The sequence below is a fragment of the Protopterus annectens genome, chromosome 7.part0, assembly GCF_019279795.1.
Source record: "Protopterus annectens isolate FY-2018-M chromosome 7.part0, PAN1.0, whole genome shotgun sequence".
NCBI classification, from domain to species: domain Eukaryota; kingdom Metazoa; phylum Chordata; order Ceratodontiformes; family Protopteridae; genus Protopterus; species Protopterus annectens.
In genome coordinates, this window is record NC_056739.1 from 843207366 (window position 1) to 843234694 (window position 27329).

Consider the following 27329-nt stretch of genomic DNA (forward strand, 5'->3'; position numbering starts at 1 on the left):
AGTGTGTCACAACCTGCAATGAGGTGTGCGACTGTTTCCAATCCAGTTTTACAAAACCCACATTTGTTTGTTTCTCCCACATGTTCAATGAACTTTGTAAAGCAATATGTACGCAGCCCATTATCTTGGGCCGCCAGTATTAGCCTTTCATCTCTTGGTTTGAATTCGCCTCTCCTTAACCATTCCTGCATTCATTCCTGATCACCATGAGGTTCTTCCAGAAGTTTTCTATACATGCGACTATATTTATGCATTTTCCACATTTCTTGCCTTCTCATCTGGTCCTTCACCTTATATTCTTTTTTTTTTTGTTTTTTTTGGGACATTCAGTTGCTGCCTGATTTTTAACTACTTCAGGTCTGATTTCCATTCCTGCTTGATGCCGATATGCTTCTTCCAGATTAAGCAGAGAAGTCATCTTAGATTTATTCTCCTGATGTTTCAAAACTTTCACTATGTTTCGGTCTTGTGAGGTCAGCAGATATGTATGCAGTCCCACAATTGCAGATCTATACATGTAATCAATTTCAAGGAGGCCCATCCCTCTTTCAGAACGGGGAATATATAAACTTGGTATGCAGTGTTTTTTTTAAATCATTTGGTGAGCTTGAAGCATCCTTCTTGTTCTCCTGTCTAATCTATACAACATGTTTTGGGGTCAGTCAATCACTCCAAAACTGTAAGTTAGGACAGGAACAGCAAACTGGTTTATAGCTTGGATTTTGTTCCTAGATGTCAACACTGTTTTCAGGATTAATTTAAGTCTTCTAAAGTATTTCCTTACTAAGTTTTATTCACATTTGTTCATGTTTTATTGCTGATCCTTCATCACTTTCCAAATATTTATATACTCCCTCTTGCTCAAGTTCTTTTACATCACATTCTTATCCCAAACTGATGTTTTCCTGGTACTACAGTTTTCCTGCATTAAAGGTTGCTTTTGCACATTTATCAAGAACAAATGACATTCTTATATCGTCTGAAAAGTTTTGACAACTTGCAGTTGTGCTTTCAGTTCCTCATCTGATGATCTATACCGTTTTAAATCATCGACAAAGAGAAAGAAGTGTTCACACTTTGTTGTTTTCTAGGAGCCAAATTATAGCCATGGCCTAAGCTGTTAAGTAGACAGTTTAATGAGTTAAGGGCAAGGCAGAACAGCAGTGGTGACAGAGAGTCACCCTGGAATATTCCTCTTTGAATTTTCATTCCTGGGATAATAATTTGTCCTTTATCATAGCTTAATTGCAAAGTGGTCTGCCACTGTTTCATGGTCACTGTAATGTAATCGATTAGTTTAGGGTGTATCTTATACATTTTTAAGCACTCTTTTATCCATGAATGTGTGACACTATCAAATGCCTTTTTGTACTCAGTCTATGGCATACTTAGATTCTTCCCCTTTTTACAGTTCTCCACTATGACTTTAACAACAAATGATCCTTTGTTCCATACAACTTTCTTTTATTGCCCCTTTGTTCAACTGCCATAATTGAGTTTTCTTCTAAATGAATATAAAATCTGTCGGCATCAATTCCTGTATATAGTTTATACGTCGTCGGAAGGCAAGTTATTGGTCTCTAATTTTTAGGGTAGTTTGCAGGTTCACTCTTAAGTAGGAGCATTGTTTTTCCTGTCATTAGCCAGGTTAGTGTTTGTTCAGGGTGTGCATAAAAATAGTTCTTACTCATGATTAATCTTCATGCAAAGATGTTAATACTTTTAACCAAAAGTTAGGTACTGCATCTGGGCCTGGGGTTTTCCAGTTAGAGCTTTTGCTAACTTTGCTTCAATGTCTATGGCTGTTACTTCATCACATTTCATATCATGCACCTTTAACTAACTTCTTATTCTTTCTTTTACTTCTATCCATTTAGCATCTTTGTTTGTGTTCCACAGGGTCTTCATAGATACTTCTCCAAAATGTATCTACTACTTCTTTTTCGGGGGTCTTTCAATTCCTTTTACCTTGTTTCCCAGTTTTCTATAACATTTTTTTGAGTCATCAATAAATTACTTATTTTGCTGTTTTCCTTTATATTTACCTATATAGCTTCTAAGTGTTTCTGCCTGTGCTGAGATTTTTAGTTTGTTATTTGCAATAGTGCGTGATAGAACCTGGTCTGTTCTAATAATGCACATTGGTTTTATCATGTTTATCTTTTTAGTAGTTTCCTTGAGCTGTTCCCTCTTCTATATTCTTCTAACAGTGACACTTCTTGTCTTAATTGTTTTATAGTTTTCTCTATTTGATACTTCCATGATGGTATTCAATTTCTCCCCTTCCTTTCCCTCACTACCCTGAGTTCTTGTGGTAGAACTTTATCAGTTATTAATTTATCTGCACATTAATATATACTGTTTACTTCTGTTATATTGCATGGGTCTCTATGGACAGTCCTAATTACTGTGCTCATTTGTTTTATCAAACTTCTGACTTTTTGTTTTTTTTTTTACCTTCTGCAGTGTATTTCTTTCATTGATCTTAATATGTCTATGTCTTTTAAATCAAGCAAGTCTTTTCTTAACTCATTTTCTTCTAAACTGAGGACACAGTTTCTGCTTTCTATTTCCTGCAGGCATTCTATAGAAAGTTCTATAGCATCTTCCTGTGGCACATTCTCTTCAGTTTCATCCTGTGCCATCCATTGCTCTGTCATATAGGAACTCACTGGCCTATCACTCCTCAGCATTGACTGCATCAGAGTTTCCACAGTTTCCTGTTCAAGTGAATGTTTATACTGGTTTCCTGTGGAAGGCTCCAAAATATCTTCATACGACACCTTACTAATTGCTTCATGTTGCACTGGTTTCCCCTTAATTTGGATACCCATTGCTCTATCCTGTTGTGGTGCTTTCTGAATTAAATTTTCTACACTGAATCCTTCACTTCGCATGTACTCTATAACCTCAGTTTCTATTTCTTTAACTTCTGTATTACTAATTTCCTTTTCTACTTTTCCTCTTTGTCTTCTTATTTTTTACATTATAGAGTTTTCCATACCCGGATTCCTTTGCCTGTATTTCTCTTCAGATATAATATTTCATTAGTGGGGAGCTCATTATGTCATCTAGGTTAGCGACAGCTACCACTTCTGCTATGTTACTGACAGCCATTGACAATGGAGGTAAGGAAGAGGCAAATGTTTGCAACATTCAGACATTGCTAACATATACATGGGAGCATATCTGTTTTTACTACCACAGAAAAGTCTGCTGTTTGCATAAAGTGCATCTGAACAAGTGGATCTGCAAAACCAGTTGATATTTAACAATGTAGACAGAAAGATGAAGAACTAACTCTTAGAAGAACTCTAGCATTCACTAGATGAAACCACGCCTTATGGGTTTGTTTTGTTTGTTGCCACTATGAAAACCCCTTGGGAGGCCAGACAGCAGCAGATAATGACAAATCTAGAGTGCTGAGTTTGTATTAAAAGTAATGGGTAATGTATAATATCAAAATACATTTATTAAAATAAAAAGACACTGTCTTATTCCTCATCTACATATCAACAGTGATGTCCTGAAAGAAACTGTATTAAGGGAAGAGGCTATGTAACTGAAACTGACAATGACTGTATCATGAAGAGTATATTATTCATAGAGAAAGGTAAGACAGTAGAGAATAGTCTTTTATACTTCTGTGTATATCTGCCACTTGTGCAGGTTTGGATTAATATTAGTATGCAATTCCTGAGGTACAGAAAGTATTTTTGATGACAGATTGATAGGTTCTAAGACAAAACACCCTAAGGGTGACTGGCAAATTTGTACTGAACAAGTCCCAATAATCAAACATTGTTTGTCGAGTGTTGATTTTATTTAAAATCCCAGTTGCCAGCAGTATTTGCATGGCCTTTTGTATGCAAAATGTTTTGCTGTAGTGATGGTCATCCAAGCATTGGGGAGTGGAACAGACAGCATAATATAGTACTAACTGTTGTTTCTTTTTCACTTTTTCTGTTCTCATAGGTTCATAGGTAAGTATTATTTTTATTTTAAGCCTAGCCAATTTCCTCTTTTTTGCTTGAATTTACCTATCCATTTTGCTGTTGGATTGCGCTTACCCATCCCATGGTTGATAATTATATATTATCACTAGTGAGAATAAATGAGATCATACAATAGATAATTTGAGGGGGCAGGTATGCAGGATAAAGCATTTAGGAGCTGCCTCTATTAGTAGTATGGGAGGGGAGTCTTGGGATAAATTTTCTAATAACCATCCATAGATCCAAGTTGCACTCGAATATGGACAAGGATGATCCTTGTTTGTTTATATGGATGAGATGTCTGTTCCAGTTCAGTGGTGTCTTCTGTGAGGTATACCTGTCCCTCCAAACCATTCTGCCGCTGATGCAGAAGAGGTTTAAATCCCTAGGCTATTTCTGATGCCATTTGACTTGTTTTTGTGCAGTAAATACATCAGTATTTGCTCTAGGGGGTGCCTTGTATGCCAGACACAGGTCACCTCTCTGCAGTCTATGGGATACTGAGTATAGTGACAGAGCTTTGGAGCTGTTCATGTAGATCATATTGATTAGGCCTTGTATCCTTTTAATAAGGTATCTCTTTGGGCATTCCAATTGTTACACATGTCTGGACAGATACACTGCAAATCAGGCAGAATGCTTAATGATTGGCCAAATAGGGCTGAATAAAGGGGGACAATGATATCTCCTGATCTGCACACAATCAGGACTACAGTAACTAATCTGAAGAAGTCTGATTAAAAATATAATTAAAGCGATCGTTATGTATTCTTTGCCTGAAACCTCAGGCAATGGGATTTGGAACTTCAGCAGAATATAGGTTTTGTTCACAAAGGACTTCAATATAAAGTGTTTTCTATTTCACCTGGACTCTGTGACAGTTTTCTATTACTGGACTGCATATGAGATATGATATTCTATCCTAGATCCATTACAAAAGCTGTGCCTTCTGTTTGAGGGAGTGTTTTAATAAAATTTCCTAAATGCTATAATCTGCAGCCAATCAATGTGCTCAAACAGCCTTAACCCCACAAACTGTAACATGTTAAAGCTTTGAACATAATAATGGAATCAGCATTATCTACAGAGTTAATGAGTTTGATTGAGGACTGCCTTACAGTAATTACATTTTTATTCAGGAGCACAGTTCAGATGAGCAGCATAAACATGCTTCATTATGTATCCCAGATAGAACATACTGGAAATAAAGTATAAGCCAGCAATAGCATTTCTTGTTTCAGAATTAACAATTTGAGAAATACAAGTTGTCATGTGGTGTATTGGTACATACTTGCACACAAGAGCCAAGTGCCTGGAATGGAAGGATCAGCTCTATGTTTTCAGTATCAGAAGTGGAATGCTGCAACACAAATATTAGAGAAAAGTTAACAATTATGTTCTAATCAGTAGAAAATGTAACAGTAAATACAGAAGATTAAAATTTACTACTGCTGTAAGCACCAAGGACCACCAGTGTGACAAAATTTCTGGAATACATGTACCATACTTTGTGTAAGATGCATGCATCAGCATGCTAATTAAGGGTAAACACAAGTGCTGCATGCCAAGAGAACTAGGCTAAACACTTGTCCAATTCTGCTGGGTAACACACACACACACACACACACACACACACACACACACACACACACACACACACACACACACACTAAGGTGAAAGCCAACCACACAGAAAAAGGTAATTTTTATCCCCCAACAAAAGGAAAGCATAGCATTATGTTACTGATATAATAGTGGTTATGAGATTTCTGCATTTTCAGTTTAGCTTAATAGCTGTGACACCTTGTTTTACGAAGAACTATAATAGAAAGTTAAAGTTCTTATAAATGGCAAAATAAATAGGAAGCACAAATGACCACATAACATGGCAGCAGCATAGTTTGAAATGAAGCTGGTAAGGAAGGCACATTTAAGCTTCGTTATCTGTAATCAAGTGGTGGATTCAGGCTTTACAATGTGTATGCTTAAACTGCATAAAATGCTGAATGTGCAAATGAAACTGGTGTACTATTTTGGGAGCATAATGCCTTAGTGTCAAATTCTGTCTCACAGCAAGAGGATATGGGGTTTAGTCTTGACCACTGGATACAGGCTGTGAGGAGTGTGAATTTTCTTTTCCTAGTGTCTATATGGGTTTTGCTGCATAATTTAGTTTCCCCTCTAAAGAACTTGTTTGGCTTGTTGGTTGACTTGAGTGATTGTTGACCCACAGTTTGCTAAATCACATTTTTGTGTGCGTGTCTATATATATATATATATATATATATATATATATATATATATATATATATATATATATATATATCTAGATATATACATGTGTATATGTGTATACCTATGTGTATATATATATATTATATATATATATATCTATATATCTATATATATATATATATATATATATATATATATATGAGGGTCTGATGATAGTGGTACATTGGTGCTTAAATTGACAGCTTTCCTGCTGGTTTAATTTGGTTGACAGGAAAACTGATCAGCATTGATGCAATATTGCTATAATACCAGGGTTGGGAAATATGCCATTTCCCCATTATTGTGTTATTTTGAAGTTGATATATTTAAGTGGATGGGGTTGGAAGGGTGCAGGGAAGCTTGCCCCAGAGTCCCCTTTAAAACATCTAAAACCCATAACATCTAAATTCATAACATTGAGACCAGAACATCTAAAACCCATTTTTTTTAATTTTGGGGGCAAGCCTTCCTTTGCTGTTTATGTGGGGGAACAGCCCTGATATCTCCCAAACATATATATTTAATCTGAGGTCATACAGTAGTGGAGTAAAGAAAAAAACTGTACCGCTGCCAAAGTTGTTTTAGCACTTTTACTTAAGTTTATCGGGATTTGTAGAAACGGCTGTTCATAGACTGACACATTCCCAGTCCTGTGCCTTCCAACTCCCTTGTGGAGATGAATAAGTTTCAATATCTGGGACTTAATTGGCTGATCCTTCATTTTTGCACATAAGGCAGCAATATTGATGAATCTCCTTCTCTGATATTTTACAATATGCACATAAGGCAGCAATATCGATGAATCTCCTTCTCTGATATTTTACAATATGCACATAAGGCAGCAATATCGATGAATCTCCTTCTCTGATATTTTACAATATGCACATAAGGCAGCAATATTGTCGAATCTCCCTCTCTGATATTTTACAATATGCACATAAGGCAGCAATATTGACGAATCTCCTTCTCTGATATTTTACAATATGCACATAAGGCAGCAATATTATGAATCTCCTTCTCTGATATTTTACAATATGCACATAAGGCAGCAATATTATGAATCTCCTTCTCTGATATTTTACAATATGCATTTGACACGTGTCCTCATGTGGGGGCTATTGGCCTCCATCCTTGTGTAAGCTAAGCTACTGGAGTCAGTTTGGCTGGGAAGATGTCAGCCTATGGCTGATTCCCATGAGTATTACAATAGTGATCTTTATAAAACGTGTGTGTGTGTGTGTGTGTGTGTGTGTGTGTGTGTGTGTGTGTGTGTGTGTGTGTGTGCGTGCATGCGTGCGTGTGTGTGTGTGTGTGTGTGTGTGTGTGTGTGTGTCTGCATTACACAGTTGTTACCACATGCCCAGAGGATCTGCAACCTGCATCAAAACAGCAAGCACCATAGAGCTTCAGAGTATGCATAGAGTAGGCCCTGGGTCACATATGTTCCCTTATTTCTTACAACTGTAAAACTGGCAAAGGTCGCTCTATATATTTTAAACTGTATAGTTGCTTTGGAATCAAATAATTTTCCTCCTTGGTATAAAATACACTTTTAGCTTTTCTGTTTATGAAACATACTTGTGTGGTACTAGAAATTATATTTTCATTTGGATTCTGATTATGGCTGCTGCCGTTGCATTTGTGATGTTAACCTGAAAGGATGATAGCATGGCGAAATTGGAAACAATGCCTAAACAATTATACTCATTCAAAATTTACTCTTATGAAATCTAGGTAAATAAATCTGCTCAACATAAAAACCTACAATACACCTACTTGGCAACCCAAATCAGTTTTAGAAGGAAGCACATTTTTTCACTGGCTGCAAACATTTAGAAAATGCCACTTTGAAGTTTATTAACTGTAGATGATGCTTAATCTCATGCTCAGGCATTCTCAAAGAAATTCTAAAACCTGCCACAACCGTCACTGTCCATCTGACATCACCCCTTTGATCTCTCTCTTCATCCTTCTATTCCACCTTTACTTTTCTTTAAACATGCACGTCAGAATTTAATGTATTAAACCTTTTCTTGAACAAATACTCTCCAATGCCCCCAGAGGTGCTGACAATCTTCATACATGGTTTGTCAGGCACTATAAAGGCTTCACAAGTGCTCTTCATCAACACATACATAATGTATGCCTGAACCAAATGATTATGCCAATGATCTGGAATGCAGCAATGAAACACTTGCTCAAACAAGTTAAGCTTATGTGAGCATCCAAATAGTGGGCCCATAGTTGTATTACTCACTCTAGGTAAAATACTTGAAAGGTTAATTTACAATTAATGAATAGGATACCTTAGTAAGTACAACCTTCAAGACTCTCAACAACATGGCTTCCTGCAAAGCACAATGACTGCCCTGTGGACCTTAATGGGCAATATCTTTCTAAGCATGGACAAATATAATTGCAATAGTTGTCTTTATTGATATAGAAGAAGCTTTTGATCATATTTACATAAAGTGCTCCACAATCACCTGTTTGAAATTGGCATTAGTCAAGAGTCAAAACTGGTTCAGTACTGTTTATATATTCTTAATTAAAGTGGCTCTTGAGTTCCCCCATGTATATCTCATAGTATTTGCAGTTGACATGGCTTTGTATTGATCAATTTCTCACACTCAGAATTAAAATGTAACTAGAAAATGAACACAACCAACCAACTTTATATGTGGTTTGACAACAAAAGTTTACTTTTATGCACTCTGGGACTAATAAAAAAAAATGCCAAAAATGCCAAAATCCTGGAACACTGTTGTTATTAAAGGACACCAATTTGCAAAAGTCCAATCATTCAAATTCTCAGGGACCTATATAGATCAAAATTTAACCTTCAAAATATATCAAGATAAAACCAGAAGCAAAGACATTTAATGCCTGTTTTGGGCACAGAAAATTGCTAACGTTGTTGCTCTGTGAGCTAGATATACCATAGCAAAAAGAGTGCTCGTAGCTGAGCTAGAACATGATCTACTACTAGTCATTTCACCATCCATTAAAATCTGAAAATTCTGCAAACCACATCAAACAAATATATTGCTTTATCACAAGGCTTCCCATGCTAGAATACCGCAGCATCACTCTCTGCCTATTAAACAAATATCAGAGTTCTTATTAGGCTCTGTCCTATTCATGTTGTTTTTAAATCTGGAAACCTTTCCACTTTGTACATTTAGGCTTATTTTGAGATTACTTACAGCCTAAGATGAGGCCATCACTCAGTCCCTCTCCTATATATACCTTAAACAGAGCTGACAAACACATCTCACTGCTTCTAATTTTTGGTCCAAAACTCAGAGGATCTTTAACAACCCCCCAAACTCTGAAACATTTAAGCTCATACTCCATTTTTGAGCTAAATTTAAATCTCTCCTTCTCAAGGAATACCAATATAACTTTCATGTATTTATTTATTTATTTATTTATTTATTTGAATTTGTCTACAGGGGTAGAGCACTGATTAAATCTAATCAATTTCAGTCACAGCTAGGAGGGCAAAAGCTGACCAGAAATACAAAGTACACCTGAGTGCAATAATGCACAAGTGACAGTGGAAGGGTACAATGGTAGAATAATGCTGTGAATACATAGTTAATCCACTGTATAAATGTATAATATGTACAAAAGTTTCAGAACATTTGAGAAATTAGAGTAAAATAAATTAGAGACATGAAAAGGAACAAAGGGTCTTAGTGGGTGAGTTAGAGTGAAGAGCTAAAGTAGACTTAACTGATGTAACTTGAGGATAGCAGATACATTCTTCTTGATTACTTAAATGTGATTTCAGAAGAGAGCAGAATTTGGAATAAGAGGATGACTGCTTCACAACAGGTAACATAACATAAGCTCAACCTTCAGTTCAACATTTTCTACAATCAGTCAGTCTCCATTCTTATTCGCTTTTCTTCATGGTAACCTGGATTAATCCATCTATATTTATATTGTAATTAGTCACATTTGTATATATCACTCTGCTCGATAGAACTCATGTTTTCCATTTAACAAGCTCTTGTAATGAATATAATTAGCTGTACTTCTTTTGATTGCTTGTTTTATTTTGTCTGCTTGTACTGTTCTGTTTCTTTTTTTCTTGAATTTTCTTGCTGTAAATTTTTTACACCTCCAAACCAAACCTGAAATTGTTCAACTGAAATCACACCTCTGTCCTAGTAAACAAATTCAATCAATCAATCAGTCAGTCAATCGAAGATACTAGCATTACTATTTTATGTCAGAATGCTGGAAACTACAAAAGGTATATTGTACCCTGGTGAAACCAAGAGAAACTAGTAAATGCCTTCCACAAATTAACAATGAATTATGTACTGTCACTGTAGTACTCGACACACAGAAAGGTAAATCTGCAGTTGCTCCATGGTGATTTTACATATTCTGTATGACATCACTTTTCATTCTAAAATCATTCAAAGCACAAAGGTCTGAAAAGGTGCAGGTCAACATGATGGTGTTTTAAGAACTTGGGTGCAAGATATGTAAATAAAATGGAAAATATCATACAGTAACACTGGTTGCACCACTGTCTTATACACCTTACTTTTCAGCTTCTTTGGCATTCTTCTGTCATATACTACACCTGAGACTCTATGCCAATTGGCTGTGGTTAAGGCAGTTACCAATACTTCTCTACCAAATTTCCAGAATATCATTCTTATAGAACTCCTGCATGACAAATAAAATTGCTATGCAGTTTTCACTTAGAATGTGAATTTATAGCAAGTCTAAATTATTTTTTGGAACTGATCGTCTCAACTTATTAAATAAAAATAAGTATATATACAGACAGCAAAATGCTAATGTCAGACAGCAGTTGCAGTTAATACCACTATATGCAGGGATACAGAGTAACACAAATCAGACTTCTCTAGTCACCTTTGTGACAGTGTGTATGAGGTATGTTGAATTACAATCATGGCCATTTTTGCTACACAGAGTTGCACTAAAGGATGCAGGAATATAGGACTTGAATTGCAGAACCAGCTGAAATACTCCAACCTCCACATCCACGCTCCAATCTGTAAATAAAAAATACAATTGTAATATTCTTTTTACTTGCATAACATACAGTTGATTTGTTTCATTTGATGGCTATTTATACAGTGAACCAGTTTAAATGAAGGACTGCAATTTCTGCACCTTTCTTTAGAATTTGTTTACATTTTAATACATTATCTGGCTCCATTAAAACTGTCTGTTGTTACATGCTTAAGCAAATATGAATACAGACCTTTTTATTTAAACTCCTCATCATCTGCACTCTTTTTTGTAATTTTCTACATGGGGTTGGGGTAGGATTTCAACTATCACCATCTGTCTTGATTCAATGCTACACTCCTGCCTTCTGTGGCACTCATGCCTGACTGTTGCAGATCTTCTTTCACAAATTCCATCCACCTCTTTGCTGGATGTCCTTGTTTCCTTTTACCTTCTTCCTGTCTGTCGCAAATCTTCTTCACCAGATTGTCTTCTACTTTTCTGCACATCTGTCTGAACCACCATAATCTGTTCTTTTTTAGCTTTTCTGCAATTGAAGCTACTTTGGCTTCTGATCTTATATCCTCATTTCTTCGTCTGTCCCACAGTGTGCATCCTACCACCCTTCTCAGTCAGTTCATTTCCATCACCTCTAGCTTCTTCATCTGTTCTGCCTTTATTGCCCAGGTTTCTGTACCATACAGTAACACTGGTTGCACCACTGTCTTATACACCTTACTTTTCAGCTTCTTTGGCATTCTTCTGTCATATACTACACCTGAGACTCTATGCCAATTGGCTGTGGACCTTCTGATTCTAGGTGTGACTTCTTCATTCAGACTTCCCTTCTCCTCAACCACCCCTCCCAGATATGCGAAGCTATTTACCTGTTCCCCTATCTTCCCTCTATCTCAATTCGCAGCTTCTTCTGATTTCCCCAGCTTGCTGCCATTAACACTGTCTTATCTGTGCTCAGTTTCATCCCACGTGCCTTCAGTTTTGTATTCCATTTCCTTATCCTTTGCTGAAGTTCTTGCTGTAATGACACGTCATCTGCATACAGCAACTTTGTTGATCTAGCTCTTCCAATCTGTTTGCTAATGTAATCCATCACCAGTATGAACAGCACTGGGCTCAGAGCTGAACCCTGGTGTACACCTACTTCCACTGGGAACCCCTCTGTGAGTCTGAACACTGTTTGTCATTGAATCACTAGGTCCTTGTACATAGCCTGCACTAATTATACCACTGTTTCTGCAACCTTGAACCACCGCAGTACTGCCCAGATCAGCTTTCTTGGGACCTTGTCATATGCTTTCTCCAAACCTAGGAATGTCCAGTTGGACTCTTTCCTCATCTCTAGCTTCTTCTCGCATCTTACATTCTACTGCTCTGCATATCCATTTATCAGCCACCCTCTCCAAAACTTCCATGCAATGTGATAGGAGTTTGATGTCTCTGTCCCTTTTGTTTTAGTACACTGGCATGAGTATGCTTATTCTCCAGTCATCTGTGATACGACGTTCTCTCCACACTGCTGTGAGTACCCTCAGAAGCCATTTCTCCCCATCTCACCCAGCATCTTTATCATATCTGCTGTGACTTCATCTGAGCCTGCTGCTTTCCCTGACTTCATTTTCCTTAGTGCTGTTCTTACTTTTTCTATGGTGGGCTCCTCTTCTTCTCCTTGTAGGCTGTTTCTGGGGCAGAACAGCTTCTGTGGGGTTTTCTTTATTCAGAAGCTGCTGGAAATACTCCTTCCATCTGCCTTTGATGTCCTGTGGACTGGTGAGCAGGTTGTTGCTGGTATCCCTTATGAAGGGTGTCTGACTGTCTTCTTTTATCTTTCTGTCTTTGCCTTGCAACCTGATATAGTTTCTTTCTGCTGCCTACTGAGTAACTTTCAAGAAGTTGGTAGAGTACCTCTGATGTCCTATTCTTTGCTTCTGCTTTCTTAGCTTATTTGTTAGCCAACCAGTGTTCCTCCCTAGCTTGGTCCGTCTTTTCTATCTTCCACTTTTTCCTACACTCCTCCTTTCTTTTGATGACTTCCTGGACTTCTGCATTCCACCACCAGCTTTCCTTATGCACCTTATTACCATACCTGGCTCAGCCACATATCTGTTCTGTAGTCCTCTGTAATTAATTTCATTAAAAATGACTAGTAATTGTTTATAGCTATCCAGGACTGATTTATGCTACCAATGTTAGCTATTTGCTGGTTAACAATTGCATTATTCATTATCACCTAAATGAATTACCTGAAGATGCGAAAAAAGTCATATTGAACATCCATCCTTGACTGCAGAGGGGACTTTATTGGGTTAAATAAAGATTTGTACCAAACTGAGTAATCTAACAATTTGCCAACAGCATATCACTAATCGTATATAATACACCAACGTGGTGCTCCTGCAGGCAGAATGGTAACTCAAAATATCAAATAAAATCAACTCAGACAAAATATAAAAAAGTTATTTATTAAGGTGAGCGCTTTCACGGTAAAACACCGCTTCATAAGACCACCCTTGTTTGGAGCTCTGTTTCCTGGTTTCTGCTGTTTTTACTACTAGCATATCACTAATACTTAACTTCACTACCACAAAACATTGATACAAACACACACATACACTCACACAGCACACACACACACACACACACACACACACACACACACACACACACACACACACACACACACACACACACACACACACACACACACACACACACACACACACAAACACACACACGCATGTAACAAAAAAGCACTATAGGAAGTTAACGTCACTGCCTGTTTATTATATGTTATGTCCACACCCCTACAATTTTGATGCATGCACAAATAACTCAACAAATTACCTTTTAAATCTTGTGAAAGTAAACTATTTCTTATCAAAACAATTGTCAAGGAATCAAATGAATACTAGTCTGGTGACTTTAAGGATTATTTCTTAATTGCAAACTTTGTAAAGCAGAGTGTGACATTTTACAAGTGACCAAGTCAAAGTTTGGAGGATATTAGATTGAAGAAACTAGCATAAAATTACTTGTATCCTTCTAGTCTCACTGCAGCTATGCTTTGCCTGAGGAAAATCATGATTGTAATTTCTATTATTTATGCTGTTCAGGGCTGACCTCTGGCGGGGTGCATTTAATGTTGAAGGCTATGTTGTAGGAAACTTAATGAGTTGTCAAGTACAAACCCACTGCCTCTGGTAACTACTGAAATGGTAATGTGGGCCAGGTAAGGATAATTTCTCAATTTTCCTCTAAGCAGCGAGACCCAGATTATTGTTATAAAGGTTAGGGGTTGATCCACAATACTCAAAAGCCAGTTTTTGTATTTTAAAAATAAAAATTCAACATTTTGACAGTTACTAGCTGTGAATAGTTAGAAAGTCTGTATTGCATCTTTTCTGCCCTACAAAAGGTGCAGTGTAGTTGCAGAGAGTAGGGTAACATCCAGGAGCAGTTGCTAAACATATCTGACTATATCTCAGATATGAATGTGTTGTCTTACAGAGAACCAAGTAAAAATTAGTCACACGGCACTGACAAGACACTGAAACATTATTCTCCTTTATTTTGGTCTCAGTGTAATGGTACTGTACTCATTTATGAAAAGGGCTGAAAGTCGCATGATTTATTTTATTTTATAGTCTTAAAAGGTAGTGTAGGCTCAAGCTTTAATTCTGAGATTGCTGCTTAATGACTGGAACTTTCTTAAACATTTTCATTTTATGTAGGATTTCTTGCTGTTCAATATGTGATGTATGACATGTGTGACTTTTGACCCATAAACATGTATCCCACTGTAAACAATGACACACAGGTTTCTGTGCAGTCATTTTTGTCTACAAATTTCACATCTGCTTGGATAGCATAAACCCCATTAGTAATCTTAATGCCATCAAATGGGTATTTGTGGAACATTTGTTTACGAAACAAGAAAAGCAGAGATACTGCCTTGGTGAATGTCCATTTTGTTATATGGAACTCATTTTTCTTTAATAAGAAGTAAAGTGAAATACTCTACATTTAAAACTGGACACGCTTCACTTTTTAAAGCAAAAAGTATAAATATTCACTGCGGTATTACTTAATATTACAGCTGAATTAATTATACCTATCTGATCCATCATGTATAAATCTACATTGCTCTCAGCATGAGTAGCTTTATCAGTAAGTCTCCTCTTCCTCTGCATCAGTCTTATAAAGATCCTGCAACTCATTCAGACTGCTCCTATTTATTTATCCATCTTCCTTTACTTGGTAAGTCTGAACTGGATAAAGCCTTTTTCAGCTGAGGCCTGTGGAGAAAAGCTCCACATTTAGCAATAATTTTGTGTATACATAAAATACAGTTACATGATATCAGAAGGAATGCAAGATATAGGTAAGTGTGCATAAAGGTTTACTATCAATATATCGAAAATTTAAAACAAATGGTACGAATAAGTGAAGTGTTGCACCAAAACGACACCTAACCGAATGGCCCTATTGTTGAAAAACAGCTGTTAATGCCAAAAATGTCAATAACGACATTTTACCGCATTAACAACAATGCCACCCTTACCGTAACGCTCTAAACCCTACACCTAACTTTCCGTTTATGTAGGGGGGCAAGTCCCCCTGCACCTCCCACACCCCCCTAACTTAATATTCCAACTCCAAGATCACACTACAGTGAGGAATGGGATGTATTTCCCTAACTGCACTGTACCGCGATCCCTTTACATGAGTGAACGTTATACTTGCGAATGCACAGTCCATTCTCAAATATGACGTTTGCTCATGTAACCTGAACACATATGAAGTATTTGAATATTTGTTGTTCGAATACTTCATAGCCATGCAATTGCATGGCAACATTTCAATGGTAAATCGTGCATACATGAGGGCAAAACGCTTTACAGTTGTTTACATGAACATTATTCAGAAACAGACCATGTACATAGCTTGAATAAGTATATACAGTGTTGAACATTCATATGAAATCGCTGCAAGCTTGTATATAGCAAAGAGAAAGATATAACACTGCAAAAGATACTGCATTAACAGCTGTTTTTCAACAATAGGGCTATTCGGTTAGATGTAGTTTCGGTGCAACACTTCGCTTATTCGTACCATTTTTTTTTTTTATTTTGATTTCCTGCAATTAAATAATGAAAAGAAGAGACAGCTTAAGTATGGAAATATTAGAAAGGGGGGAAGTGATTGCTAATGAAATATAGTATGATATGTTAGTAGTATTGCAGCTATGACTGTATCATTACATTCAAGACTGGGAAAGACAGAAAGTTGGGGCCAGTTGGACTATTCTAAGGAGTATTAGTTTTGGATACATGAGAGAGAGTGATGAAACTGTGACAGAGGGAGACAGTGGCACAACAAACTCTCCTCTGCATCTATTCTTGCATCTGTCTTATTTTAACAGAAAGTCTGACAAAGACAATCTGCCCTTGTCTGTACATCTGTCTATACCTTTTGCTACCTGATCACTGGAGGTGAAGTAGGAGCTGAATTTTCAGACAGCATTCCTCACTTTACTGGTCATTCTACATTCCCATCCCCAGCTAAGGACAGGAGCTGTAGATAGTGACCAAATGAAGAAGACTGCATGTCCATGCAATGTAAATGGGATTGTTTCTTCACAGGATGAGGAGCTGCTGCTTACCTGGGTGTAGTTCAGGTATAATGCTGACCATTGGGCAGCTTCCACTGACGTTATTCATGACCTAATGCACTGGAAATAAGACTGTGACATAGATCCTGCACATACAAGATGGATCTGTGACACAGATCCTGCACATACATGATGGATCTGTGACATAGATCCTGCACATACATGATGGATCTGTGGCATAGATCCTGCACATACATGATGGATCTGTGACAAAGATCCTGCACATACATGATGGATCTGTGACATAGATCCTGCACATACATGATGGATCTGTGACATAGATCCTGCACATACATGATGGATCTGTGACATAGATCCTGCACATACATGATGGATTATAGCTCTCAGTTGGCCTGGGAATGCTCAGGGATCCCCAGGATGTCCTGAATCCTGTGGCTGAGAAAAGGGAAGGTCTGCGCCACTTAAGTCTGCTACCGTTATGACCCTCGCCATGAAAACAGGATGGAAATTTAAGCAAACTTAAGCCCTGACCTGAGTACGAATTCACACCATGAGTATTTGATTTGCTATCCTTTCCCTACTATTTAAAGTTAATGTTTAGTAGTCTTAAAATTAGCAAAAGAAAAACACTGTTTGAAATTAAAGTAACATGCAAAATGTTCAGAGCTATGGCTCATAATGTAATCAAGATATTGCATATATGTTTAAGAATGCATATAGAACCCTACATAATTTACCTGATTTTAGGATGTAATAAAGACAAACAGAAAAAGTCAAAATAATTCCTCCAAATATCAAATTCTACAATGACTGTATGTAGATGGAGTTTTTTTAATAAAGGTATGGTGTTTTGAGAGAAGAGCACATGTTAAGTGAAAGATATTTTATAGTCACAAGAAACAGTTAACATTTGTATCAAAGACTGAAACCACTCAGTTTTCTAAAACATATGAAGCGCTGCATGATGCTTGATAATTTATTCACATTTCACTCCAAAATTGCAAATAAAACTTTAATACAATTGTGACAATGTTTAATCACTTTGTGAATTTTTTTTTTCATCTAGAAGCGGTATAGTTGTTTGAGATACTGTCTCACAGCACATTGGTTATCTGGTTTTGCTCCTGACTGAGGTTTCTGCTATGCAGAGTGTGTATGTTCCCAGTATATCTGCATGGAAGCTCTGGTTTCCTCAGTATCATAAAAGATACACAGGAGTTGCACTGGAGAGGTTCCAGACAGCCTGTACAGACTGTAACTTTTTATGTGTGTATGTCTGCAGCAGTAGGTTGGCATCCTGTCTGCGGCTGACTTCCTGTTTTATGTTGATTGTTTGTCTAGTTATGTTATGCCTCCTCACAGTACAGAAATTGATAAGCTGGTAAAAAAAGTATAAATCAAAGGTTACATCATAAAAGCAAAGCATATCAAATGCACAAATGAGACAGCCTATGGCATTGTATGTATAAGGCATGTTGCATTCAACAATTTTCTGTTGAAAAACTGCCCCACAAAAGTGATTCCTTTAATTCTGGAATTTAAATACAAAAGGTCATTCCTTCAAATGAGTTATTTCTTTTTTGTTATTTTAGTGTTTTCTATACTATAAGCAGAAGCTGGTGTAAGTGTGCTGCAAAGCATGCTAGATTGGAAAACATTTTTTGTATATTTATTTCTCCACTGGAAATAAGACATTAATCATTAAAATGTCAGTAGGATAGATTCATGTATGATTAGTGTTGGTGTTCTGTATGTTGTGCAAGTCTAGCAATGTGTAACTGCCGAACATTATATGCGTCTTTAGTAATAGCATGCTACATATTGGGTGCCTTGAGAAGGGAGACTTTAGAGCACATGGCTCAGTTTAGGGAGTTTCAGAGCAGTTGCTAGCATACAGTATTGACTTCTATGGAAATGGGGGAAGCCATTCACTAAGCCATCATTTGGGGGAAAAGCTGCTGTTTACAATCGCACCATTGTGAATGTAACAGGGGTGAACTGGCATCTAACAGAACTAGTCATCTGGGAAGAAGACAACATTCACCATTTAAAGATAAGGTATATGCAGTGGGCTTTAACTACCTCAGTGATGTGGGTGGCAAAAGCAGGCGATTTGGCTATCAGGATGGATATGGGTTTACTGGAGTGCCTCTAGTTGTTGACAGGTCACATGGTAGGAGAATTGGCACTGACCACTGACAGGTTTACGTGGAACTGGGCAGAGGACAATGACAATGGACAGAATGGCTCCAGGAGGTGGCAGAGGATTGTAATAATAATTACAATGGATGACAGAGTTGGAATGATGTCTAATCACTGCTAGGTTAGCATCCCAAAGGAGTTGATCTCTTAACTTGGGAGGGGCATGGGGTGGGCAGTCATCATCACTCATCCGGGAGCACTTTGAGTGCTCTCTGGTCACTGCTAGATAGCAATCTAAAGGAAGTGATTGCTGTTAATTTTCTGGGATATGGGGTTATTAATCAGGGTGGATGATGGAGTTGGGGAACTCTGTCATCACTGTTAGGTTAATGGTTAATCTTAGGGGAGGGTGGGGGTTAGTCATTAACAGGATGAGTTCAGGAGTAAATGTAGTCTGCACTCATTACAATGTCAGTTATGGCAGATGACAGCAAGTCAGGCTTGGGGCAAGGTTCACATTATTTATTGTTTGGGGATAATATGCTAAACATTTTCAGCATTTACTTATTATGCAGTTCAGTAATTTTGGAGAATTCCACTAAGTAATGAAAAAAAGCTGCTGTTGGCGACTAAACATGCTGACTGTTTGGTAAATGGACCAGAAGTAGTTAAAACTATGTACCACTCAAATATTTTTCGCATTCTTCTGCTTCTACAGTATTCATATGAGGTTTGAGGCAATTTAGTACAAAGACTATGCATGTTTTGCTGATATCCACCCTCGGTTTTACCTCCTTTCTCAAGGAGGGCGATGCCAGTTAGTCCCAGGGTAAACTCGAGAGCACCCATTTAGAAACAGTTTAGTTTGAAGGAAAATATTGAGTCACATTATTTAATATGCAGAGTAAGTTTATTCCAAGGAAGTGGAAGCACTGGGAGAGGAATCTATTGTGCTCTTTTATCTCCTGATGAAGGTTAAGGTTACTGGTTGTAGTACTAGCTGAGCTGCTTGACACTGAGATATTGTAGGTCATCGACGACAGGATCTCTAATGGCATGGTAAGCAAGGTACAGATTTCCCCTCAGGAGTCTCCAAGACACAGAGTACAGAGACAGGGCTTCTGGTCTACCCTAGTAACCAGTTTTCTTCAGAAAAGATACCTTTTTGTTAGGAACTTCTGGGGCATTTTGATGTTTTTGATATGTTGAGTGTGCTACACACCAAATGGGGCAATCTACTTTATAGTGTGTCTGGTCTGTGCTGAATGAAGGGGAATTATAACCTCTGTGGGTCAGGATAATATAGCTTTGGCTATTACTTAAGCCAAGTAGAAATATTTCCTTCTTTGGATCTGGACAAATCTTTGGCTATTAGTTGTGCCAAGAAGAAGACAGGTTTTTTTCTGACTACAGTTGCTACATGATGATCAAACAAGAGAGAAATGTTGACCAAAGTGTCCATGTCCCTGATGACCTTTTTGTTTATTAAGGGTGTTCTTTCTGTACTCTATGTTGTGAATACCTTCTGTTTTCAGAAAGAAACAATACTATACTTTCCAACATTTAGTTTAAGTCTAATTTCCATTCAGATTGAATAAAGTAGGGTAAGCTTTTTCTGAAGAGTGCAGATATCTCAGGGGATTTGACAACTGCAGCCAATTTGCACTCATCTGCAAATCTGTTTAAAACAAAGGTCCTGTTTTATTATTTTTCACATCAGGAAAGTAGATACCAAACAACAAGTGATCAAACACAGACACATGGGTAAAAGCAAAGGGTCCAGGGCTCATCTGGGAATTTGAACACAGGATCTCTCAAACACAAAGCAAGAATTATGCTCCTAGACCAATGAGCAAGACAAAAAATGCAAATGCTCACCATTCATATCCCAGTATCCCAAGTGACTGGCTCTGATACTCATCAATATATTAACCAAGTACAAGTTAGCAAGGAAATATGAAAACAGAAATGTGTCTATTGTTGTAAGAAAGTCCTGCTATATTGTACAGCTTGCAAACAATGGGATTGTCCTAAATCTGGGGATGTTGTTGTCCTCCTTTACTCAGTCTTCATTAGGCCAGTCATTGAATATAATCCCCCCTTGACATGTATCTGTCCAGATGCATGAAACAACTGTAACACCCACAGAGATACCTTACTTAAAGGATCAAGGCCTAAACAACATGTCCTACATGGAATGACTCAAAGCTCTTGTCACTATACTTAGTGTCCTACAGACTGCTAAGAAGTGATCTGTGTCTGGCACACAAGGCATCCTCCAACCCAGTACTGATGGATTTAATGCACATCAGCACATCTATAACCAAATGGGATAGGTTATTTTAAGCACCAAAAGGGAAACTAGCTAGGTTTAAAATAGCCCACAAGGGCAGCTAGCCTAGTACTTATCTATGAATCTATTGGAGACAGTATTTAGAATATAAATTTCTAATTGTGGGAACAATGTTTGTGACTGTGGAATTTTCAGCCACCATACTAATGTAATGCATGCACATTAGGGTACCTATGTCTATATGTTGTGGTTGTGGGGACACTGAACTACAGTTATTGCTGACAAAGTGTAACATCTTTTTGAAATAGTACAAATGTACCATGTGGACACTGTTAGAAATAAATGCTTCAAGTAGCACCAGTGGCTCATGTGGCTTTTCACCACAAAGCGCAGCTTATGTGTTGTTTATGCCACTCTGACACGGGCAACTAAAGCCAATGAGCCAAAACTTCTTCTGCCCAGAGCAAACTTTATATCTATCAAAGCAGTCTGTATTAGTGACTATGAAATATTCTGTTAGACACATAAGGTGTTTATCTATGCATACCTCATTATAATTTATTCTTCTTGACTGGATTAGTCCCACTAGGTTAGTGGACTTTTTTCAGGGAAGACCCAAAATGGTATTTATACTACTAGACACTGGGGAACTTTCCGCACTGTTTTTCATAGGTTCTGTAGGATTTTTAACATCCACCTGAGCTGCCATCAACTCAAATAGATGGAATCTTGGTTTAACATCTTATCCCATCTCTTTGTACAGGTATTGAAGACAAGCACATTCAGTTTTTTTTTTGCATATTAATTCCATGTTTTATTTAAATAGCTCTGTTGTGAAAGACTGTAGGGACCATATATGAACCTTTGTTATCACGCAGAAGAAAAACAATGCTAAACATAGCTGTATCTAAGGGTATCCGATGACAAATGTATCTACAGTTAGTCAGGACCACCATGCATTATCTGTGATGAGTCATCATATTTAAAATCAAAAACGCCTAGTAAAAAAGGCTAAGTGAGGTTCCAGTTGCATGATGTATTCTACTCACCCCTCCTGTTTGGGCACCAGACATGACTGCTGTTTCTGTAAGCAAACTGTTGGAGGAAAACAGAAGTATTAATCAGGTTGTCTGAGAGGTGCATTTAGAGAAAACAAACATTGTTTTATACAGACCAATGCCTAAAAATGTAACATTTTAAAGGTGGACTTTATTATTTCCAGGTGGAACAGGCAACCTTTTGACTTTGGGTAGTGCTTGTGGTAGTGCTCTAAGGTCACACATCTACTTTTTATACATTTGTGAATGTGATGCTACATTGTAATTAACATAAGTACAGACATTAAAATATCAGTACTTATAGACACTTGGTTTACACTTCTTCACTTCTTAGACAAAGTGTTCTTTTTGAATAATAAGTGGCTTTATCAGAGTATTATTGTTTAATTTTCTTGTTTCCATAAATACTTCATGATGTAGTGCAATCTCTAAATGAATATGGATTTTTTTAAGGTAAATTCTCCAAACAATATAAAAATTTACACACAGAGACAGACAGACAGACACACACACACACACACACACACACACACACACACACACACACACACACACACACACACACACACACACACACACACACACACACACACACACGCAGGGGGATTTTCCCCCTTGTTCATCTAAATTTTCACAGGTTGGATGTAAGGAGCATTACTTGTGCCCCCATTGTTGACATTCTAGGTCAACACCCTAGCCTTCACAAAAAATACTTTTACTTGCCAACAAAGATCTCCCTCCTGGGTCAAGCCCAAACAATGTTTTCACTTAGTGCAGTTACTTTTTCTTTAACAAAACCAAATAAAGGAATGGTATTGGGAAATCTGAAGCTGGTTATTATACTCAATAAAAGATGGACATGCATGGGACAAAGCAAATTATTACAAAACATTACAAAAATAAGTGATTCCTCATGAAAAAGAGGTATACCAAAAGTGGGACACTCATTCAGAATCTAAAAATAAAATGATTCTGCTTTGAAACGTGGAATTATAATCTACGCTGTACATCGCCCATGGAAAAGTGTTCATTTTATTAACTACAAAATTGTTTTCTAGAATCTGAATGCAGATTAGTGTTCTAAAACATACAATAAAACTAAAATTCTGATAATTACAAAATTAAGAAAATAAATCATACCGGTGCATTAACCAGTAGGTAACATTTTGGTAAATGAAATTCAATTCTGTACAAAACTTCCTGACAGAATGTTACCTTTCTTGACACTTTCCATAACAGAAAGAGCTGTGAGTACTAAAGAAGGGTACAGAGTAGAGACTGAATTAGGTTTAATAATGTTATAACTAAACCACTTTTAGTAGTGTAAGTCTTAGACATTCATTCCCATATATTTATAAGCATCAGTAAAATGAATGTGTTGCACTTTGCAAGACAGCATCTTGAAAAAAATAGAGCTATCTTCCAGAAGAAAATGCATCTTAAAGATATCATAACAGTACACTGCTTTTTAATAGTGATGCTGTTGTAATTAACTGAAGTAACTGGAAACTGCTTCCAAAAATACAGGCCATGCCTCAGGCATTGCTGCTTCCGTCAGTTAACCAGGTGCAGAAGGAAGGGTTATCAGACAGGTGCATATAAAGGAAGAGTGTCAAATACTGTTTGTACATGGATGAAATATTGTAAAACAAAGCTGTTATCTGAACTGACAAAACAGAGAAAAGAACCAGTGTAACTTGTTATGCAAATAAATCAATATAAATTATTTAATTTTTATCTGTCTTCTATGCTTACATTATCTGTACCATTGTTACTTTTGTTATCACATCGGTCTTTTGTTATGACTTTGATAAGGTGTTGTCTTTCTGTGATGAAACTATTTTGCTTGCTTAGGTAGCAGTTGTCTGTCAATTAAGCATCAAAACAAATACAACTAAAAAGAGAACAAACCTCATTTCGGACAGCTACAGTGGGTCATGCCTCCCAGTAGATTTAGTGCATACAACAATCATTGAACTAGACACTGGACCTGCGCTGTTTCTCAATGAATACATTTAAGACAGACATAAAAAACTCTGTGAAGTCTTACTCTATGTACCATATCCTGCCTCAGCTCTCAATTCTCAAACCATGTTCCAAGCAGATTTTAAAGTTTATTAGTATGCAAAGTTTCAGTTGTTAATCAAGTCCATCCTTACTAATTTTGACATTTCCAAAATATTGCAGAAGCAGATTGCAGCAGGATCCACTGTCAGTAATGGGCCAGTCCTGATAGAATCCTGACCAATATCCCTGAAAAATGGCTTTACATGGAAGCATTAAATTGTTCATTACGTGACTGCTGTGCTTTGCTACTGTATCTTAACTGGCAAAAGGCTAAGATCTTTGGGAAAAATACATGCATGAAGTTTTAGTCTTCAGCTTAACCTATTAAACTGCAAATGAAAACTAGTAATTTCATGAAAAGAGACATTTGCTAGCAATTATTTTCTGAACTTATTTCTTTCTTTGCAACAAAACTACTCTCCCCTAACTAGTAAATGGGAGCATCCATTTTGTGGATCACATTTGAGAGTATTCCATCAGAAATCATAACTGGAATCTGTTAACATAGTACTAACTTTAGAACAGGTATACCATTCTAAATGTATAAATGCATCAAATTAATGTAATCTGATGGTGAAGTATGCCAATACTGAACTTTTCAGAAAAAAATGGACTATCAAGGACATGCTAGCTTTGTAATGTGTGTTCTAGAACCCATGTTAATCGATCTTCGAATCAGCTCTAATGACATCGCTGTTCTCATAAATGCTCAATACATTTCTAACCATGACTTAGATGCAGGTATGTTCAGTCATACTCTCTGCTCTGTCACTGTCTCACTAAGAAGTAGTAACTTCTGTTTGCAGAATTGCTGATGTGGTCCCAGACTTCTTGTAGAATGCTAAGATTTTTTTTTTGCACTTTTTGTCCTTACCCCAGTGGCTGCCAGTCATCTGCCCCTCTAGGCCAATCAACACATTCCTTCCTTCATCACTGAAAATTAATTGAGAGAGACAAGAAGGTCATCATTAAGGCAGTCATCAGGGCTCATTTGACTTTTTTTCTTATGGCACTATCACCCCACGCATGCTTGGCTATATAGGAGAAGATTAATATGCATTGGGACGACCACACTGGTTGTTCATCAGCTCTACAAGGGCACTGCCAGCAAGCAGTCCCCTCCCCTATTCTGCTGCATGTGAAGTAGCTTCTGTGCTCCTCAGCAAGGAAAATGTACCTCCTTGTGCTCTCTGAGTTCCTGCAACCCTCACACTGGGAGAAGTAAACTTGACATCATGGCCTTTCACTACTCTCTCTGTCCCATCCTGGAGTCCCATGTGCTGGGGCTACTAAAAGAACCCAGGTCACCTGGATCACAGTTAGGGCTCCATCCATCATGATCAGCAGTTAGACTTTGCACAGTCATGTAGTTTGCTCATCTAAATATGAGATTCTGCTATTAACAATACAGAATAGAATTTGATACATGGGGTATTATGAATGATCTGCATCTTAAAGAAAATATTACAAGTAAACCGTTTACAACAACAGTACAAAAGAAAGAGTTCCTGCCTCTCAGTATTTGGCATTTCAGTTTGGACGTCTCTGTACAGTCTGTACATACTCCCTGTATCAGTGTGGGTTTTATGGGATGCTCCAGTTTCCTCCTGCATCCTAAATGAGGGCCATAGTGAAACTGGGTATTAGTATGTTTTTATCACAGTCATTTGAGTCATTGAGTAGCTGGTATACAGGAATTATTAGAGAATATGCTAGGAAATGTTATTATAACTTTATTTATCTTTTACTGACTGTAGTAGTTCAATATTTGGTTAGTGGCTTCTTTTCAGTGGAGGCTCAAGGTGGTATTTATACAAGGAAAATTTGGCCAGTGCATCAGGGAATTTGCCCACTCTTTTCAGTAGGTACTGTGGGATCTTTTAAACCTACCTGAGCTACCACCAACTCATGCATGTTTATTCACAACCTGGATTAAGCAGCAATTAAATGAATATAAGTATTACATTTTACAAGGAAGCATGTTTGTAAAAAGTAGATCCATCTCACCGAAAAATATAATGTCTTACTTAAAGCTATTCATTATACTATACTGCTTTTTAATAGTGGCATAATTGCAATTAAGAGTATTTCTTCTATAAATACAGGTCATGCCTGAGTGACATCGGCTAGCTTAAGTTAACCAGCTATGGGATGAGGGGCTACTGTAAAGGTGTATGTGATGGAAAAATGTCAGATCCTGTTTGTACATGGATGAAATTGTGTAAACCAAACCTACTACCTGAAATGTCCAAAGACAGATGAGAAAAAATGAACCAGGATTCCTTGTTAGAGTAAGTGGCTACTGTTAGTTTGATTTTATCTTCATCTTGTGTGGTTGTATTCTCTGTACCTATGTTTACTTCCACGTCTTTCACTTGTTCTGCTTTTGACAATGTGTTGTCTTGTCTGGGATATTATTATTTTGCTTGATTAGTCAGAAGTTATCTTTCCATCACTGAAATAAATATGACTGCCAAACAGACCCCCTTTTGGACAGCTGGAACTGGTAAAAGAACTAGAGGTGATGTCTTCTGTAAGGATTTTTGTTAGTTTATTTTTTACAGCAGTGAAATATAACCCAGACAAAGGCACTTTTTATCTCATGAAATACAAAACTTGGTGAAGCTTTAGTACATACCACATTTTGTCTGAACTCTTTTTATGGAAAATCTACTACTGACAATTTATCCAATATTATAAATTCACAGACCACGCTGCAATTAGATTCTAATCTTCATTGGTATGCAAAGTTCTAGTCATCACTTAGGTTTCCATTAATGATTTTAATGTTTCTAATGTACAAATTACAGCAGATTCTTCTGCTGGAAAGGGACAGTCCTAGATGGGAT

General features: G+C 37.2%; 1 protein-coding gene across 1 annotated transcript in view; it reads right to left on the reverse strand.

The window, feature by feature from the left end:
- Positions 1 to 27329, reverse strand: part of IL17RE (interleukin 17 receptor E) — a 560820-nt gene that overhangs the window by 42105 nt on the left and 491386 nt on the right. The window contains exons 11-13 of the mRNA XM_044077387.1: positions 22405 to 22450; positions 11169 to 11311; positions 5287 to 5355 (exon numbers count right to left, since the gene is read on the reverse strand). Of these exons, the coding sequence (XP_043933322.1) occupies positions 5287 to 5355; positions 11169 to 11311; positions 22405 to 22450 (258 nt within the window). The remainder of the gene's footprint in view (positions 1 to 5286; positions 5356 to 11168; positions 11312 to 22404; positions 22451 to 27329) is intronic.